This window comes from Mustelus asterias, chromosome 7 (assembly GCF_964213995.1).
Source record: "Mustelus asterias chromosome 7, sMusAst1.hap1.1, whole genome shotgun sequence".
Classification (NCBI taxonomy): domain Eukaryota; kingdom Metazoa; phylum Chordata; class Chondrichthyes; order Carcharhiniformes; family Triakidae; genus Mustelus; species Mustelus asterias.
This window is the reverse complement of record NC_135807.1, coordinates 27,164,417-27,184,534: the sequence shown is the minus strand read 5'-3', so window position 1 is coordinate 27,184,534 and position 20,118 is coordinate 27,164,417. Positions and strand designations below refer to the sequence as shown.

Below are 20,118 nucleotides of genomic sequence, written 5' to 3'. Positions count from 1 at the left end.
TTGATTACATAGAAACATCGAAAATGAAGCAGGGGTAGGCCATTCGGGCCTTCGAGCCTGCTCCGCCATTCCTTTTGATCATGGCTGATCATCAAATTCAATATCCTGATCCCGCCTTCCCCCCATATCCCTTGATCCCTTTAGCCCCAAGAGAAATATCAAATTCCTTCTTGAAATCACACAGTGTATTGAGAATGCCACAGATGTGCCACGCTCTGAGGGGGGATTGATTTCAATTGAAAGGAAAGTCAGATGTGGTGCATAAAGAGAATGGTTCAATATCATCAGTCTTACTGAAGATCACTTGCCTTACCATTCCATATCTTTGTCCTCATCTATGTATTTCGTTGTTGAGCTAAAGAGACAATTGCTTTTTCTAAAGCCTCCAAAAATCTGGAGCAACATCAACGTGAAACATCAGGGGGAAAATCCCATAAATTTGGAACTAGCTGACAGAAGGCTGGGTTCAGGGTTTAATTTCACGCAATGTCAAAGTGATGGCTCCTAAACCAGAGCAAAAAGAATCTAAGTGCATTACATGTGCAGACAAGACACTCAAAGGGCTGACCTTTGACCTCAGTGGACAATGAATGGCTGTCAGCTTCTCCCCTGTCGTCACTAGTGAGAAATCCAAGTATGTTTTGAGCTTGGGCCTTGTTAACATTTAATAGGTGTACTGCTCGGGCATTTTGAGTGCTTGATTGATCAGAGGGGCTTGTAAAACCAGTGCCTTCACTGTGGAACGCTGGTATGTCAAAGCAATGGGTAATGATCCGGAGAGAAGACCATTGAAGGTTGGGCAGCACAGGGGACCATTGAAATGGGGTGAGTATCAATACTCCTCCTGATCTCACAAAAAACATCTTTTTAAAATTCAGTCATGGCATATGGGTGTCGCTGGCTGGCCAGCATTTATTGCCCACACCTAGTTGCCCGACGTTGAGAGTCAACCACGTTGCTGTGGTTCTGGAGTTACATGTAGGCCAGACCAGGTAAGCACAGCAGGTTTCCTTCCCTAAAGGACATTAGTGAACCAGATGGTTTTTTCTGACCATCTAAAATGGTTTCATGGTCATCAGTAGATTCTTAATTCCAGATTTTATTTTTTATTGAATTCAAATTCCACCATCTGCAGTGGCAGATCTTATCTTGAGTGACTAACTGCAGTTTCTTTGAAGGGTCACTGGTTAGGCAGTTCAGTGCCAAGAACGTGGTACACACACGGTCCTTAGGTATTTCAAATGCCAGACATCATAAAACCCCAATTCCATGGACGAAGAAAGCTTCGGCCTAATCCTTCCATATCAAAGACCGCCATAAAATGGCAGCAGCACGGATGTCCATGAGAATCATATGGTTTGTGCTCTGCTGTGATTTTCAGCTCCTTTCCTGCTTGGTGGAGGTTTAATATCAGCCCACTCCACTGCCCATGCACTCCAACCCCAGCTCCCCAAGAGTTCAACAGTTTAAAAGGTGACACAAGAATCAATAATGCTACAATAGTGCAATTCTTGTCACTCATCCATTATACTTTATACACAACCATGTACATAAACAATAATTCTACACAGGTGTCAAAATTGTCCAAGGAATAGCACCATGAGATACCTCTGCAAAAACAAGTAAAACTCCATTCTGGGATAAACAAAAGGAAACCTAACATTGGCCTGATCTTCCCTTGAAGGCCGTCATCTTTTAACATTGTTGCAAATCCCCCCAGAAAAAAAACACAGTAATAAAAGATAAATCTTATTTTTCAAAATAATTTAACAACCACACCATAGTCAGTTGCTGTTCCCATGGTGAAAACTCTTATGTTGGTGTTGTTTTGATGGCAATTTTGGCATGGATCTGGGTTCGATTCTGGCTTTGGGTGACTCGAGTTTGCACATTCTCTCTCGTATCTGCATAGGTTTCCTCCGGGTGCTCCGGTTTCCTCCCACAGTCCAAAGATGTGCAGGTTAGGTAGATTGGCCATGCTAAATTGTCCTTTATGTCCAAAGATGTGTAGGTTAGATGGTAAATGTGTACGGGGATAAGGCAGAGGGGGCATTGGGCATGGATAAAATGCTCTTTCAGAGAGGGATTCTATGGTTTCAAGAGCCCGGAGATTCTTGTAAGAGGCAAGAGGGAGAAGCAAGCAGGTTTAGGTCTGGGAAGTCTTGCTTAAAGATTTATTTGATTCATAAGGAAGCAGAAAAGAGCAACACATGAAAGATCAAATAGATGCTGATAATGCATTTACAAAGCATAAAACTACTGAAAGGACTTTTGCGTCATTGCTTTCTATTCCCCCATTGCTGAAGGGAGGAAAAGTGTTTGGAAGGGATAGCAGGCTGATCACCAAACTTTTGATCTGCGATATGAATGTTTTTTCCGTAGAGGACAAGTCTATGAGTAGGACTAGAACCTCACGCTGCTGGCCCAGAGGCTGGGACACTGCCTGCTGAGCCACGGAAACTTCCTCTCTGCAAATGGCAACATTCACAGATCAATTTGGCACCAAATGTAGACAAAGTAATTTGAAGTGAACCAGGCCAAGATATGTCTGACTGGTCTCAGACCCAGCCCAATTCTAATCCAGGACAAACCTTAGAATATCTATCTCGCAATATAACGATAGTTTTAAAGAAACTGAAGTTAGAGACTAATTTTCATTTGTAGTGGTTGTGAAAATATACCAATCAGCTCCAAATTTATTAATTTTAATGGGAAGGAGAATAGGTTATGGGCTGGAATTTTACCGCCTCACCTGCCCGATTCTGGTTCACAGACGGGAATTCTCCGTTGGCCTCGAGCGGGATTTTACGAGCCTCGCCCGATGATGTCTAATTGGTAGCTGATCCACTCTGGTCTTGCCACTTCCAGAGTATCTTTCTTGTGCTGCCCCAGGAACAGGCATAAACAGGCATAACATGGCAAAATAAGCCTGTAGATATATGAGAATAGGAGGTGCACAGAAAGTGATCTTTACCCAATTCTGGAGCATTTGACTCACTGCTCAGATTAACAGTGCAAGTAAACACTTCTGAATATGATACTTACATCTCAAAAATGTAAATATACCCAGTACATAAGAGTTTCCACTTGGGGTTAATAAAATATTCAGCTATTAATACTTACACAAAATATATCAGCTTTGAGTGTGTTTTTGTTAATAAAATTCTATTTACTGCTACATCAACAATTTATACATTTGACTGGAAGGTTATGTAATCCATATATGTTCATTGAAGCACCTTTCTTTTTTTAAAAATTGATAAATAATAAAGATCTACATTCCCTTTGCATTGCATCCCACGAGGTAAACATCCACACAGTCTTTTGTTTCATTAAATCATCAACAGCTCCCCCGCAACCCACCCAGAAAAAAGTGTACACAGGGTCAGTTATCAGTCTGCAGATTAAAAGTTCCATGAATTCAGTTGAGGGGTTTCGATCACATCAAATCAAGGGAGAAATTCTGGTCACCTGAACTGCTTAACTTAGTTTATACTTTAGAATATATTTATCTTTCTGTAATCTAATGTTAAAATTGCTGTGCATAATCGCACATTTAGCTGATAACACTAACATGCTCAGCTGGCAGGAATCCAGTGGAATCAAGTTGATTGCCCACTTTACACTCAGCCCAATTTTATTCCCTGTTCACTTAGGTTAAAATTAACCCTTTCATGTAAGCACCACTCTTCTCTGCACACTGATCTGATTCACTGTGAGCAATGCTATGATAGATCTGCACATGTGAGCATGGTTTTTATGTATATGGTATATCTATACATATGTTCATAACAAAGCGTTAACTTTATTTCACAATTCTCTAGTGCTAGATTTCTGTTAGAAAATGCTAAATGGCATAGCATGTTTAGGTATGATGTATTATGTGCAGGATATCAAATTAGTAATGTAGGTCTTGGAGCTTGTGAGAAATTTTCCATTGTCAAGTGAGCCACATGACATTGCAATTTACAGTGGCAGTATTATATACTATTATAGAACAAATCTTTTCCAATGACAAATTCATATACAGTAAGTATAATCACCGTCTTCGGACAATGATTGCCATTTCTGAAGGTCTCGGGTTTTTTAATTGTGGGTCATCTCGAGCTGGGAAACACTTCTCTCCAGAATGGGATACCTGATACCAGCTGGAGGTTACTAGTTTGCTGGAGAGTGGGTTCTCCATTTCCCACTCTCGAATAAAGCCAGTTCAATGATGGAGACTTTGTGGCCAGTGGTAGTTGGAAGAAGAAAGGCAGAGAGTTGCCTGAACAAATTGATTTTTTTTAAAATCAAGGTTTCTCCCAACTGATTGGACCCATGTATGGCCACACTCTGACAGCATTTGCAAAGACCCTCAATTATTCCACCTCTGAAGCCACCGTGCTGAGCTCTGGATGCTGGACACTCCAGTCACTCCAATGTCCATTGCAAACAGAACATGGTGGGATACAGCTGCATTTTTGCATGTCACCAGAACTGTCCTCAGGAAAAGGGGGTTCCGAGGGTTGGAGTAGAGTAGTGGTGGTGGTGAGGGGGTGGGGGGGGGGGGGTGGCGTTGTGGTGGTGGTGGTGATATGTACACATCCCTACACTTTTAACTCACACACTCACAAGGACAGTTCAAAAGGCTAAGCAAATTTACTTATATTTCAGGCTGTCTGGTGAAGGGATGGTTTGAGGTGAGTCAACAATAAGTAATGGTAAATAGAAACCCTACAGTGCAGAAGGAGGCCATTCGGTCCATCAAGCCTGCACCTACAACAATCTAACCTAAGCTCTATCCCCATATTACCCCGCTAATCCCTCTAATCTACGCATCTCGGGGATACTAGGGTCAATTTAGCATGGCCAATGTACCTAATGTGCACATCTTTGGAGTGTGGGAGGAAACCGGAGCACCCGGAGGAAACCCACACCGACAGTGACCCAAGCCAGGAATCGAACCTGGGTCTCTAGAGCTCTGAGACAGCATTGCTAACCACTATGACACCGTGCCGCCCTATCCATAATGACGGATATAATTTCTAGATGGTAATATGAAGTCAAAACAATGTGTGAACCAAGAGGGTTTCACATGGAGATGTCTCATTGCCTTTGGGCGGGATTTTCCGGCCGTTCATGCCGGTGGGATTTTCTGGTCCCGCTGCAGTGAACGGAGATGTGGCTGAACGCTAAATTCGCCATCCTCGCTTGCAGCAACGGCTGAGTGTGAAGGGCCTTTGTCTCCAGAATCGGGAGGCTGAGTATCTTGCCTGTCCATATTGCCGTTGTGCTCTTTATTAGCGTGAAAGAATAATCATGATTACTCCACAGATATCCTGATGCAACTCTGCACTGTTGTGATCAAGTGGTTTCATGGGTAAATACGCAGACATTTGTGGTACATCCTGAGGAAGTGGATCCCATGATATTAATAGCTGGGAGTTACAAATAGCCTCAAGTGCACTAGATTAGGGATGGCAAGGAAAAATAACATCAGCCAGGACCCTTACTCTATTGTGATGAGAGTGTAGGTGTGTGTGCAATGGCTAAAGGCAGGATTTTGCTTGGCCGTAATAATCTTCATGGGTAAGTAAATGGTTGATGCTGTCCTACTGGTTGACACATGAAGGATAGATGCTTTAGCGAAGTTTGAGATAACTGCCAGTTCCAAGTGCACCCATAACCTAGCGAGAGCCAGTGGCCTAGAAATTGGCCTTGATTTGTTTTTAGCCTGAAATTGGTGGTGCACTCTGATTATACTAGAAACTGAAATTCAGAGGCTTGTATCCATTTGGGCCTTGGGGGTTTCGTCAAAAAATTGCTGGTAAGCTGCAAACACCAATTGGGCAGGTTGTTGACAATGGAAAATGGTAGTGCTATTAAGCCAGGAGGATTCCTTCTCCCTGTGGCTCTGCATACAGGTGAGTTGGAAACTGAATACCTCCATCAGCCTTCATATGGTCTCATTAAGAAACCAAATTATTGAGTGGAGGAGATCTGGCTCCTGCTCTGGTCATAGATGTTGAATGTTCATCAAAGTTCCTCAGCTCGGCATCAGGCCTAAGATTCAAAGGCAGCTGTATAAGACACATGGAAATCAGCCTTTGCCATAAACCAGGTACAGAATGCTGCATTCTGAATCATAGAATCCCTTCAGTGCACAAGGAGACCATTCGGCTTATCGAGCCTGCACTGACAACAATCCCACCCAGGCCCCATCACTATAATCTCACATACTTAACCCGCTAATCCCTCTAACCTATCCATCCTGGGACACAAAGGGCAATTTAGCTTGGCTAATCAACCTAAACCACACATCTTTGGATTGTGGGAGGAAAACAGAGCAGCCGGAGGAAACCCATGCAGACATAGGGAGAACATGCAAACACCACACAGACAGTGACCCAAGCCGGGAATTGAACCCAGATCCCTGGAGTTGCAAGACAGCAGTGCTAACCACTGTGCTACCATGCCGCTCATTAAGTTGCTCCTTTTTGCCCCCATTTAAATGAGAGAGTTGAGGGCCAAATCTCAACCCCCTCCATTCAGTTGGAGAAAGCAGAGAGGACTAATTGGCAATCTCACTCCAAGAGGCCACAGTATGGATGGTGTGGGAAATGTAATTTTTTAAATAATCGCAGTGATACAAAGGGGAGCGCTTTTCTGAAGGCAGGCTTTTGGGGTTGAGCATTTCTCTATGTTCGGCAGATCTGTTCATGACCAGAGAGTGCTTGACGCAGAAACTGGGCACTTGAAATGGGAAGTGTTCTGTTGTCAGCATTAAAATCTCTCACTTTGATGAGCACAATAAATTAAAATGAAAATTTAATTCACAAAACAGAGCAGTGGAGAGCGAATTAAAGCATAAGTATTAAATCCACCAGCAAGGTCAGGTATTACCATTTTCTCAGAGAAAGTGATAGAGAATTTAACATTCTATGATTAGTTAAAATATATGGTTGGAAACTCAAGTACATCATTTGTGCAAAGTAAACTGCCCTTCAAGGCCAGTAGAGAGGTATTTACTTTTAAATTAAGCATGGGGATATCAGCAGTTTATTATTAATTTTACTTTATATATATTCACAACACTGAAATCTGAGAATAACTGAATTATCTAGCATATGAAAATTACATTTAAAATATGCCACACCGGATCGTACTAAAGACGAGATGCAACTATGCAGGAAACGAGCTGCAGTTTGTGAAAATATGTACAGTTAGAGAGCTTTAAAAATCACACAGTTTAGTCACAATTGGGAACTGGTATTGATTTGGAAGGAGAGACTGTGTGTGTGCTTAATGGCTGGGATACAGTACATTTCTCCTGTTATTCTCGGAGAGAGCAGGAACTCACATCGAAACACATCTGGCCGGCAGCAAGTGTGCTAGGAGAGATCGCTGTACAGGCTGCTGAAGGTTATATTTTTTCTCGTGTGTTTGTTCAACAGCCACTGAATCCTTCATCTCTTCAAAATTCCCTCATCTAGGTTCAAGGTCCTTTTTGGTTAGACGGCCGGCTGGCCAGACTTGCATAGTAGGCACACTGAGCCAAGTCGCAGATTCCATTCTGTCCAGGGGGCCCCTGAGGACCTATCGAACCAGGTAGGCCAGACTCTCCTGATGGTCCTGGGGTACCAGGAATTCCATCTTTCCCATAGCCAGGTGTTCCGGGCGTACCTAGAAATACAAGATGCAATTTACGACAATATGAGCAAAAGTCTACAATGAGGAATTTGGCTCCTCGAGCCTTTACTCCAAGCTACTCAAGTATTTTGGACTTCTTGTCAACCATGGCTCAATTGGTAGCACAGTTGCCTCTGAGTGAGAAGGTTGGGGGTTCCAATCCCACACCAGAGACTTAAATATAAAAATCTGGTCTGACGTTCCAGTGAAATAACTGAGGGAGAGTTGCACTTTCAGAAGTGCCATCTTTCAGTTGAGATGTTATACTGAGACCCCATCTGCCATCTCAGGTGGATGTTAAAGATCCAAGAGCACTATTTTGATAGAGTAGGGAATTTATCCCCAATGTCACAGCATTATAGAATCTTTATGGTGCGGAAGACTATTCGGCCCATTGAGTCTGCACAGGCTCTCTATAAGAGCATCCTACCTCGTCCCTTTGTCCTGCCTTAACCCCATATCTTTGCATATTATTTCTTTTCTGATAGCAATCCAATTCATGATTGAATATGTCAAATTAACCCACCTCCACCGCCCTCTGAGGAAATTTGTTCTGACTCCAATAACACTCTGAGTGAAGATTTTTTCCTCGCATCGCTCTTACTCATTTTGCCCATTATTTTGAATCTGTGCTCTCTTGATAGGGTCTGGCTGGTGGCCCCCGTGAGGAGAATGAAGGGGTTGGGGGGTCCCTTTGGGAGGCTGCGGGCTGTGTTAAATTGGGCATGACAGTGGGAGGAAGGAGGTCCTCCATTGGGCACAGGGCACCCCAAAGAGGTAGCTCCCTTACCCAGTACTAGCTCATATAGCTAAAGATTTTTAGCTACCTGCTTGGCCTGGGTCTCACCCATCACAGGTAAACTGGTGGCAGGAATGCCACGAGGCACTGAAGTGGTCATTAATCGGCAGATACATCTGGAACAGATGGGAAGGTGGTGGAAAAGACACACTGAACATTTTATAAGTCCCCCCTTCAAACCTGCTGGTGGGGGGGGGGCATAAAATTCTGCCTTTAGAATTAGCTTATGTTTATGGACATTATGACTGCTATTTTCCTAACTATTTTTTACATCTCCACATTTTCTTATCATTGGGAATGGTGACACTACTGTTGCTCCCAATCTCTTCTTACTAATCTCTCTGACTGAGATGCTTGTTAAATAGATTTAATTGGGTTAGGGATAGTTTTCTGTTGGATATTGCAAGATTCAATCTTGAGACCTCTCTTATTCTTAATTTATATCAATGACATGAGTTGAAATTTCAGTTAGGCCAAATGAAGAAAAAAACGTCTGCTTTTGTTGATACGGTTGCCAGATAGCCTCATGATGAATGAGTGGCTGAGCTCCAAGAATGACTGATTCATTTAACTCAACATGCAATGTTTAAACAGCTTGAATCAGAGTGCAAGTATTGTTTGACTGATATCTCAATTACCTTGGAATAAACTGATCTTTTTTACGGAGTTTTCAATGCCAGTGTGTTTATTTACTCAAGATTATGGCATCTGATGTGGATGAAACCCTTTTGGAAAAGCTTTTCTGGTCTTCTTACATTTAGAAAGAGTGTTCCACAGGGTTCTATTTTAGGCCCTGTCCTTTTTTTTAATGTATATCAGCAATATTGTCCAAGTAACTTCTATTTATTTGTATTCAGGTGACTAGAAGGAGGTACAACTAAAGCGGCTAACTAATTTTATTACCATGGATGCCTTTGGCCGAAGGGTTAAGGCTCCATTGGCAGATGTTAGTACTTGCTAAACTGTCAAATTTTCCCTCATTGCTAATTTGTACTTTATTGTTTTTAATGTTTAAATGAATTGTATTGCGATGTAATTTCTGTTCCTGTGGCATTAGCCTCTTGGCCAAATCATTATTTTAGATGAGAATTGGTTCTCAGCTCATTTATCTGGAAAAGTAAATGTTAAACGGATAAATAAAAGATATTATGAATGGCTGTGGTTGATTAGCATAGAAACTAGATGCAGGAGTAGGCCATTCAGCCCTTTGAGCCTGTTCTGCCATTCATTTTGATCAGGGCTGATCATTGAATTCAATATCCTGATCCCACCTCCTCCCATATTTCTTGATCACTTTAGCCGCAAGAGCTATATCTAATTTCTTCTTGAAATCAGACAATGTTATGGCCTCAACTACATTCTGTGGTAGTGAATTCCACACATTCACCACCCGCTGGGTGAAGAAATTTCTCCTCACCTCTGTTCTAAAAGGTTTACCCCTTTTCCTCAAGCTATGAGCCCCAGTAATGGACTCCCCCACATTGGGAACATTCTTTCTGAATCTACCCTGTCTAACCCTGTTAGAATTTTATAAGTTTCCATGAGATGAAAGTATGAATGACAAATTTGCAAGTTTGCAAGCTGAGCTGTGTTTTTAAAAAATATTTTATTCAAATTCTCCGTTCATGGTGTCAGTTTCAGAATAATTTCAAAGGCTTTCCCGACTTGCCGATGGTTCAATGGTTCTATGCATAGTGGATCATGGAAGGGGCATGAGAATAATGAAATGGGCAGATATGAGGGCATGGGAGATACAGGGGACACAGCCGTGGCATGGGAAACATGGGGTCATGGGTGGGCATGGAGAGGTGGACGTTCTAACCAGCCAGCTTCGCTATCTGTCCATTGCCACCTTGTACCTGTATTCGGATGCAGTGGGTCTACCATCTACCTCCTCAACATGAAAATAGGCTGGGTGAGGGCCCCCTCAACAGAGATGGGTTTGCGGGTCAGGAAATTTCCCAACTCCTGATACTCCAGCCCAATACAGCCAACCAATCTGGAGCAGCAATCAACACATACAAAAGAATGACAAATTATGTAAGCAAAACGATGGAATACACGTCAGAGAAATTGGACTTGAAACCCATACTGATTTTATCAGACCACACAGTAAATACTGTGCCAATTTCTGATCACTGAAATATGAAGGCATAATAGAGAGGAGTCACAAGACTGGTCCCTGGGGTGCATTTCCATGGGGTACACCTGCTTCTTCATTGTAACTTCAGCACAAGAGAAAATTGTGGAAGCTCAGGTAAGTAGGGGCTAGGACACAACCTAACATCAAGCACCAGTCACACTTACTTACTTTCTGTCAATTGGGGGAAATTCGATTGCTTTTACTCCTTTCTTCCTTATTGTCAGTATTAACTAATCTCTGAGGCAATAATCAGGTTCAGTGCTACTCAGATATCCCTCCACAATTCATTATTACTCGTGGCCAGAACAATTGGGCCAGTAAAGCTCTGTGTGGCAGTGGACTCTGACCGTGGCAGTGCAAATTGCTATTGCTGGTGTTGAATCTCTGATCTCTCCCCACCCTTGAATATTTCAATGCAATGATGTATACTCCCAGTGCATCACATAGATTTCCCCCTTGTAAGGCAACCTGGTTTGCAGTGTGGGTATGATCCGTTAGGGGATCATATCACAATTCCCTACTGATCTTAGTTTTGACACTGGTGGATATATGTCAATATTACTGAAAACTTGGAGACAGGAAATATAGGGAAGTGAGGAAGACATTCCTGTGCCTTTTGCATCCATGAGTAGTCTGACTACAATACACCATTAGTAAATTGGTAGGAGAAGAAAGATTCCCATTTTTCATGCATAATCAAGGACCCCACGCACCCCGGACATAGTCTCTTCCATCTTTGTCCGTTGGGATAAAGATACAAAAGTCTGAGGTCATGTACCAACCGACTCAAGAACAGCTTCTTCCCGGATGCCATCAAACCTTTGAATGGACCTACCTCGCACTAAGTTGATCTATCTCTATACCCTCGCTATGACTGTAACATGACATCCTGCACCCTCTCCTTGCTTTCTCTATGGACGATATGCTTTGTCTGTATAGCGTGCAGGAAACAATGGGGGCAATTCTACCAGTGCAGCGGGTTGGGAGACTTAAGTGGAGGCCTTTTTGCAGGCTCCCCCCCTGGGCACCACGGCCTCCGCGAGTCTCTGGCAGCCAGATATCCAGCACCATCAGCTCCGCACCAGAAATCGGCGTGGATCTGCATAATTTATTTAAATCATCATTTAAATCCATTTTAAACATCAATAGTGGACCCGGGACTGAAGTCTCTGGGCCCGCTTGTCTCTTTCCCCCTGCCAGGAGTGTTTCATTTCAGCGGGGTTTACTGTAGCTCCCACTTGCAGGGAGCTAGCGGCCCAACCCAGCTGGAGTGACAGGGGGCAATTGGGGCCCCCCCCCCCAGGGTCGAGGGTAAATAAATTACCACCTTGGCACTGCCCACTGGGCATCGGGCATTGCCAAGAGAGTGGGGCCTAAAGAAGGGTGGGGCATATGGGAGGGCAGGGCCTCCAGGTGAGCGATCGGTGGGGGTGGGACGTCCCGCTGCCACTCTGCACTTATGATCAGTGACAGAGGGAAGGAGGCCAGTGATCGGGGCTGGCCATCGGGCTGGGGGTTGGTTTTGCCCTGCTGGGGGTGGGTTGGGACGGCCGGGGGGGGGGGGGCTTCGGGAATGTTGGGAGGGGCAGTCGGGCTGCTGATGGGGGTTGGGGGGGGGGGAGATCAGGAGCTTGGGGCTGCCAGGGATTGGGGGGCGATCGAGGCGGGCTGGGTTGGTGGGGGGCTGGGGGTGGGCGGGCGGGGGCTGGTGGAGGGAAGTTTTGAAGGTGGCTGGACATGTTCGGGGGGTCAGCGTGGGGGATCGCACAGCCAGTGATGCGGGGATCACGCGGCTGGCCAGCGATCGATCTGGCCAGCGATCAGGAGGCTGGCAGTGCGGGGCCTCTGTGCATACACCAATCTCGGCGCTGACAGATCGGCGCATGTGCAGTGGCCCACTCAGCGCTAAATAGGGCCCGCCCACAGATTTTTAGCGTAAATCACGCAAGTGCACTCTGCAGTGCACAGAGTGTGGGAAAATCATTTTGAAAAACAGCGGGATTTACTCCAGCTTTTACACAAATTCGAAACTTGGATTTTTTTTGGGAGAATTGCCCCCAATAATTTTCACTGTATACCAACACATGTGACTATAATAAATCAAATCAAAATCAACAAACAATAACTGAAAAACCAGAACACTGAAATTATTATTTTGATACATCATTCTTTACATCTCAGCCAAGGGTTAAGAACATGTACTTTATAGTATACATTTTAGTAATGTTAAGGATATGGAATAAAATAACAGATCTTACCAGGGAGACCTGGTGAACCAGGATCACCCCTCTGTCCAACGCCCGCTTCTCCTTTTTCACCCTTAGTGCCTCTGTCACCTGTACATAAAAGGCCAGGAATGATTATGAGAATGTCGAGTTTACTTTTGTGATGTTAAATACAAATTAGGATGAATATAATTCATTATCGTACTACACTGACATGAACCTCTTAACTGTGGAGCAAGAATAATATGCATTTACATATCTATCAGCTCTTTGGTGGTATACTTAATATAAAGACTTGTTACCAAAAACCCATCCCACATTCAGAAATGTGTGTGTGTATGTGCGTGCGTGCATGTATGCATGTCCACTTTTTATCTACTTCTTTATGATATTATCTCCGTTCAGCAGACATAAATGATCATTTAAATTGATGACAATGAAATACCCTCCATACGTGACTGGTGGAGACCTTGACATGAAGTTTTACCCCATGCTATTCTATTCCAATGATCTTTAATAATGCTGCAATCTTTCTTCCACCACATATTAGATTATATGGAAGCTACTACAAATCACTATACACACACTGTTTTCCTGGCAATCTGATGAAATAACAGGACAACATAATCAATCAGAGTCATTTGAAAATGTGTGTGGATTATGATGTCTTACATCTTACCACTCTAAGGATTAACTTCATGGTGCAAGCACTGCTCTACTTTGATATTTAAAATAATTAATATGTACGATTATTGTGTTAGGATTATTAGGTTGTCCATTTAATGAGTCATTGTCTTCATCATCTGACCAATTTTACAGTTTATAAAGTAAATAAATGAATCAGACCTTTTCCCTCAAATCTGGAACCACTGTGTGATTTTTATATCAATATATTTAAAAGCACCTCTTTAAAATAATAAGCAAATTCATACCTTTTGGACCCATTGGTCCACCCGATCCTTCAGAACCAGGTTGTCCAGGCGGCCCAGGTTCTCCTGGGACACCAGGTCTCCCAGGAAAGCCATCCATCCCTGGTGAGCCAGGAGGCCCTGGCTTCCCAGGTGTTGCTTTAACAGATGTTGGTTGAAACTGAGACATGAGGTAGGACAGCCGCACTGTAAATAAATATCACAAAGCCCTTATTTTACTAATTGTCAAAAGAAGTACAGACACAACATCTTGTGGGTTATCACTGACCAGAAGCTGAACTGGACCAGCCATTTAAATACTGTGGCTATAACAGCAGGTCAGAGGATGGGAATTGTGTGGTGAGTAACTCACCTCCTGACTCCTCAAAGTTTGTTGGCCATCTACAAGGCATGAATAGGGAATGTGGTAAAATACTCTCCACTTGCCTGGATGAGTGCAGCTCCAGCAACACTCAAGATGCTCGGCACCATCCAGGACAAAGCAATCCAATTGATTGGCATCCCATCCGCCACCTTAAATATTCACTCCTTCTATCACCATTGCACAGTGGCAGCAATACTTACACGATACACTGCAGCAACTCACCAAGGCTCCTTCAACAGCACCTTTCAAATCTCTACCACCTAGAAGGACAAGGGCAGCAGATGCATGGGAACACCACTCCCTGAAAGCTCTTTTCCAAGCCACACCACTTTAACTCAAAACTATATTGCCATTCCTTCACTGTTGGAGGATTAAAATCCTGGAACTTCCTCCCTAATGTTACCTACACCACATAGGGTCATAGAGGTTTACAGCATGGAAACAGGCCTTTCGGCCCAACTTGTCAATGCCACCCAGTTTTTACCATTTTCCCAATTGCCTACATTTGGCCCATATCCCTTGATACCAATCTTAACCATGTAACCAACTGAACGCTTTTTAAAAGACAAAATTGTATCCGCCTCTACTACTATCTCTGGCAGCTCGTTCCAGACACTCAACACCCTCTATGTGAAAAAATTGCCCCTCTGGACCCTTTTGTATCTCTCCCCTCTTACCTTAAACCTGTGCCCTCTAGTTTTAGACTCCCCTACCTTTGGGAAAAGATGTTGATTATCTACCTCATCTATGCCCCTCATTATTTTATAGACCTCTATAAGATCACCCCTTAGCCTGCTATGCTCCAGGGAAATTAGTCCCAGTCTATCTAGCCTCTGCTTATAACTCAAACCATCAAGTCCTGGTAGCATCCTGGTCAATTCTTTCTGCACATGGACCTGGTGGTTCAAGAACTTGGTTCAGTAACACCTCCTCAAGGGCAATTGGAGATGGGCACTAAATGCTTGCCTAGCCAGCAATGCTCACATCCCATGAACAAATACATAAAATTAAAATTATGGCATTGGTGTAGTGCCTGCAGAAGATACCCTGAAACATTTAGGATATAAAATTGTACCCGCCTCTACTACTACCTCTGGCAGCTCGTTCCAGACACTCACCACCCTTAGTGTGAAAACATTGCCCCTCTGGACCCTTTTGTATCTCTCAATTACAGACTAGACCAGCTCATTCACAAAACTGATATTGTTGGTAAAGCCTCAAAACAAAAGTTACAGAAGTATAGCAAAACTCAAAAGTTTTATGTCAGATTATATCACTGTCAGTTTTCACTTATTCCCTATTGTTTTCTCTCCCCTGCCTTGTCCACTTGGGGGACTAACCGGAGTTAATTTCCTGAACCAAATAGGAACAGGAGTAGGCTAGTCAGCTCCCCAGCCTGTTCCACAATTCAGTGGGATCATGGTTGGAATAAAACATAACTCCATGCTTGCCATATCCCTGAACATCAATTGCCATTTTCAGAAGACAACTTCAAACATCTACCGCTCTTTGTGTGTAGAAGTTTAATTTAATTTTACTCTTGAATGGTCTGGACCTCTTTGCCCCAGACAGCAAAAATAATTTCTCTTTACGAAAAGTAAATCCTGTTTGACAATCTTATTTGAGTTTTTTTGGTGATGTAACTAGTAGGGTAGATAAAGGGAAACCAACAGATGTAGTATACCTGGATATCTAAAAGACATTTGATAAGGTGCCACACTAAAGGTTAATCGGGAAAATTAGGGCTCATAAAGTTGTGGGTGATGTGTTTGAATGGATCTTGGTTAATGAATAGAAAACAGAAAGTGGGGATAAACAGAGCTTTTTGGCAGGCAGTGAATACTGGAATGATGCAATGATCAGGCTTGGGCCGCTGCTATTTATAATCTATATAAATGATTTAGATGAAGAGACAGAAACTAATATATCTAGGTTTGCCGATGATACCAAACCAGGTGGAAAGGCAAGCTGTGGGGAGGACACAAAGAAGCTGCAAAAAGATATAGACAGGTTAGATGAGTGGGAAGCAAGATGACAGATAGAGTACAATATAGAGAAATATGAAATTATTCACTTTGGTCAGAAGAATAAAAAAACAATATTTTATTGGAGGTGAGAAACTTGTAAGTGTAATGTTCAAAGAGACTTGAGTGTGTTGTATTCACTATGATGAAGAGTGCGAGTATGAGCCATTTGTTCTCTCCTAAGATGCTGTTTGACCTGCTGAGCACTTCCAGCATTTTTACATTTTGTTTCAGATTTACAGCATCTGCAGCATTTTGTGATATTTTGTCCTCTACTGTGCGAAGCTCTCTCTGCTCTGCCAATAGGCAAGACGATGGCCTAAGTGGTATTATCACTAGACTATTAATCCAGAAATTCAGCTAATATTCTGGGGACCCAGGTTTGAATCCCACCAAAGCAGATGGTGGAATTTGAATTCAATAAAAAGTATCTGGAATTAAGAATTTATTGGTGACCATTGTTGATTGTCGGAAAAACTCATCTGGTTTACTCATGTCCTTTAGGGAACCATCCTTACCTAGTCTGGTCGACACGTGATCCCAGAGCCATAGCAATGTGGTTGACTCTCAACTGCCCTCTGAAATGGCCTCGCAGGCCACTCAGTTCAAGGGTGACTAGGGATGGGCAATAAATCATAAAATCATAGAATCCTGCAGCGCAGAAGGAGGCCATTCGGCCCATCGAGTCTGCACCGACTACAATCCAATCCAGGCCCCATTCCTGTCACCCCATGCATTTACCCTAGCTAGTCCCCCTGACACTAAGGGACAATTTAGCATGGCCAATCCACCTAACCCGCACATCTTTGGAGTGTAAGTGGGAACCAGTACACCCAGAGGAAACCCATGCAGACATGGGGAGAATGTACAAACCCCGCACAGACAGTGACACAAGCTGGGAATCAAACCCGGGCTACCGTGAGGCAGCAGTGCTAACCACTGTGCCACCGTGCCGCCCGTCAAATGCTGGCCAGCCAGCCAGTGATGCCCACATCCCACAAATGAATATTAAAAAATCAAATACTTGAATTCAAACGTTAGGAAGGTACAATTAATTTTAATTTTATTTCTTACAGCAGGCGCCTTTGTGAGCTACATTAAGTTACTGATTTGGGTTGGATTAAGTTGTTATTTTCTACCCATTTGGAATTGTCCAGATGCATTTCATTTACCGTAATCAGAGAAAGAAAAATTTCCACCTCAGTGCTTGAGGATAGATTGAAACTTTGGCCCTGCGACCGTGTTCTTACAAAAGTTTAGTCGAGTAAATATATAAATATGAAGTGTAACCTACCATCAAGCTGCTTCGACAGCTCTTCCCGTATAAGCCTTCTCAGTTGTTCTGAAGATGGTGGCTCACCCTGGGAAGAGTAACAGAAAGTGGTTGTGAGTCAATGCTAAATCAAGGTATGAGGGGTAATTTTACCAAACTCCACTCCTGATAGGGAATGTTGCCTCTTAACAGTACATATCAGATGCTTAGGCTAGTAATTTTAAACAGATTGAAAATATAAAAACAAATTCCCACTACAAATTCTCTTGGTCAGGAGTCTGATTTCACAAAATTTTCCCTGATTCTAGAAAATTATGATGTGGAGATGCCGGCGTTGGACTGGGGTGAACACAGTAAGAGTTTGAACAACACCAGGTTAAAGTCCAACAGGTTTATTTGGTAGCAAATATCGTTAGCTTTCGGAGCGCTGCTCCTTCGTCAGATGGAGTGGAAATGTGCTCTCAAACAGGGCACAGAGACACAAAAATCAAGTTACAGAATACTGATTAGAATGCGAATCCCTACAACCAGCCAGATCTTAAAGATACAGACAATGTGAGTGGAGGGAGCATTAAGCACAGGTTAAAGAGATGTGTATTGTCTCCAGACAGGACAGCCTGCAAGTCCAGGAGGCAAGCTGTGGGGGTTACTGATAATGTGACATAAATCCAACATCCCGGTTTAGCAGAAACTGATAGCCAAGTTCCGCACACATGAGGTCGGCCTAAACCGGGATGTTGGATTTATGTCACATTATCAGTAACTCCCACAGCTTGCCTCCTGGACTTGCAGGCTGTCCTGTCTGGAGACAATACACATCTCTTTAACCTGTGCTTAATGCTCCCTCCACCCACATTGTCTGTATCTTTAAGATCTGGCTGGTTGTAGGGATTCGCATTCTAATCAGTATTCTGTAACTTGATTTTTGTGTCTCTGTGCCCTGTTTGAGAGCAGATTTCCACTCCATCTGACGAAGGAGCAGCACTCCGAAAGCTAATGGTATTTGCTACCAAATAAACCTGTTGGACTTTAACCTGGTGTTTCTAGAAAATTAATCAGTCTAAAACTGGACACAAAAAGGAGTTATGATCAGGAAATTGAATTTGATGATCAGCCATGATAAATATGAATGGTGGAGCAGGCTCGAAGGGCCAAATGGCTGACTCCTGCTTCTAGTTTCTACGTTTATGTTGATTCCACCTTTAAGTATGGATTCAAATTTTGAAGCTCCATTCTCTGAAGGAATTCCTGGTGCGGAAGGATTTTTTTTTCATCTGAGCTCGTTTGGCATGCATAACTCAGAACGCTATGTAAAAATTGGTAATAGTATAATGTTGCTAGGGGTGTTGTATAGAGTCGACTAATGTTTATGAACATTTAAGTTAGCCCCTTTTAAAATGGTCAGATGAAATTTCTGTTCGACAATTAAGTCACGATAATTGGGGAACAAATGTTTTTGAGAACTATGCTCAATGAATTTATGGTGCCAATGTTGTTATGAAGTCTAATATCAAGGGTTTTTCTACTTTGAAGAAATAGAAACACCTCAGATGACATCTCATGCCTAAACAAATCATGCATCATTTTAACTGATCTCTATCAGTCGGAAACCTTTATTCTCTGGTGTTACGATAGGAAGTGGTTTTAACTGTTGATTTTACTAGGTTTAGTGTGGGGCTTGGGTTAAAATATGTTGACATTAGAATGTGACTTTATTAATGACCATTTGGTTTACTCGCTCACTCATTCGTGGGACATGGGTGTTGCTGGGTAGCCAGCATTTATTGCCCATCCCTAGTTGCCCTTGAAAAGGTGGTAGTGAGCCACTTTCTTGAATCGCTGCAATCCATGTGCTGGGGGTTGACCCAGAATGGCGTTAGGGAGGGAATTCCAGGATTTTGACCCAGCGACTGCGAAGGAACAGTGACATATTTCCAAGTCAGGGCGGTGAGTGGCTTGGAGGAGAACTTGCAGGTGGTGGCGTTCCATGTGTCTGCTGCCCTTGTCATTCTAGATGGAAGCGGTTGTGGATTTGGAAGGTGCTGTCTAAGGATCTTTGGTGAATTTCTGCAGTGCATCTTTTAGATAGTACACACTGCTGCTACTGAGGATCGGTGGTGGAGAGAGTGAATTGTAGATGTGGTGCTGCTTTGTCCTGGTTTGGTATCAAAAGTAAATGTGCCATTTGTTTGTAATGGAGTGTAAACTTCTGGACTTATAAACAACTAAGGACCGTCGGGTTAGAAATTTTAAAAATTCAGATCTTAGAATTTTTTTATAAAATAGAAATGTTTTATACCTCAAAACCTTAAACCTTATAATTAGTAACCAGGGTCGATATCAGTATTCGGGTACTTACTCTTTCTCCAGGTATACCAGGAGGGCCTAACTGTCCTGGTGTCCCAACTGGGCCTCTTTCTCCTGGAGGCCCCACTGGACCCATCATCCCAGTGTGTCCTTTTATACCTGGAAGCCCTGGATCACCAGACTCTCCTCTGTCTCCTGGGGTTCCTTTTTCACCTTTGATACCTCGGTCGCCCTGCCCAAAAGAAAAGCAAATAAAACCTTGGAAGTAAATGAAATAAAAAACAGAAAACTTAAGACAAACAATTGTTGTGCCTTTTCTCATTTATCCCGATCTTTAGTTATCTCTACTCCATCAAATTATAACAGCATAACAATTTGGTCAC

General features: G+C 43.0%; 1 protein-coding gene across 3 annotated transcripts in view; it reads right to left on the bottom strand.

Moving 5' to 3' along the window:
* Positions 1–6,172: 6,172 nt before the first annotated feature.
* Positions 6,173–20,118, bottom strand: part of col22a1 (collagen, type XXII, alpha 1) — a 339,481-nt gene continuing 325,535 nt past the window's right edge. For all 3 annotated transcript variants that reach the window (XM_078215791.1, XM_078215792.1, XM_078215793.1), the window contains 5 exons: positions 19,788–19,967; positions 17,450–17,516; positions 13,771–13,953; positions 12,872–12,949; positions 6,173–7,665 (listed from right to left, as the gene is read on the bottom strand). In XM_078215791.1, coding sequence (XP_078071917.1) covers positions 7,478–7,665; positions 12,872–12,949; positions 13,771–13,953; positions 17,450–17,516; positions 19,788–19,967 — 696 coding nt within the window. In that variant the 3' untranslated portion in view covers positions 6,173–7,477. The remainder of the gene's footprint in view (positions 7,666–12,871; positions 12,950–13,770; positions 13,954–17,449; positions 17,517–19,787; positions 19,968–20,118) is intronic.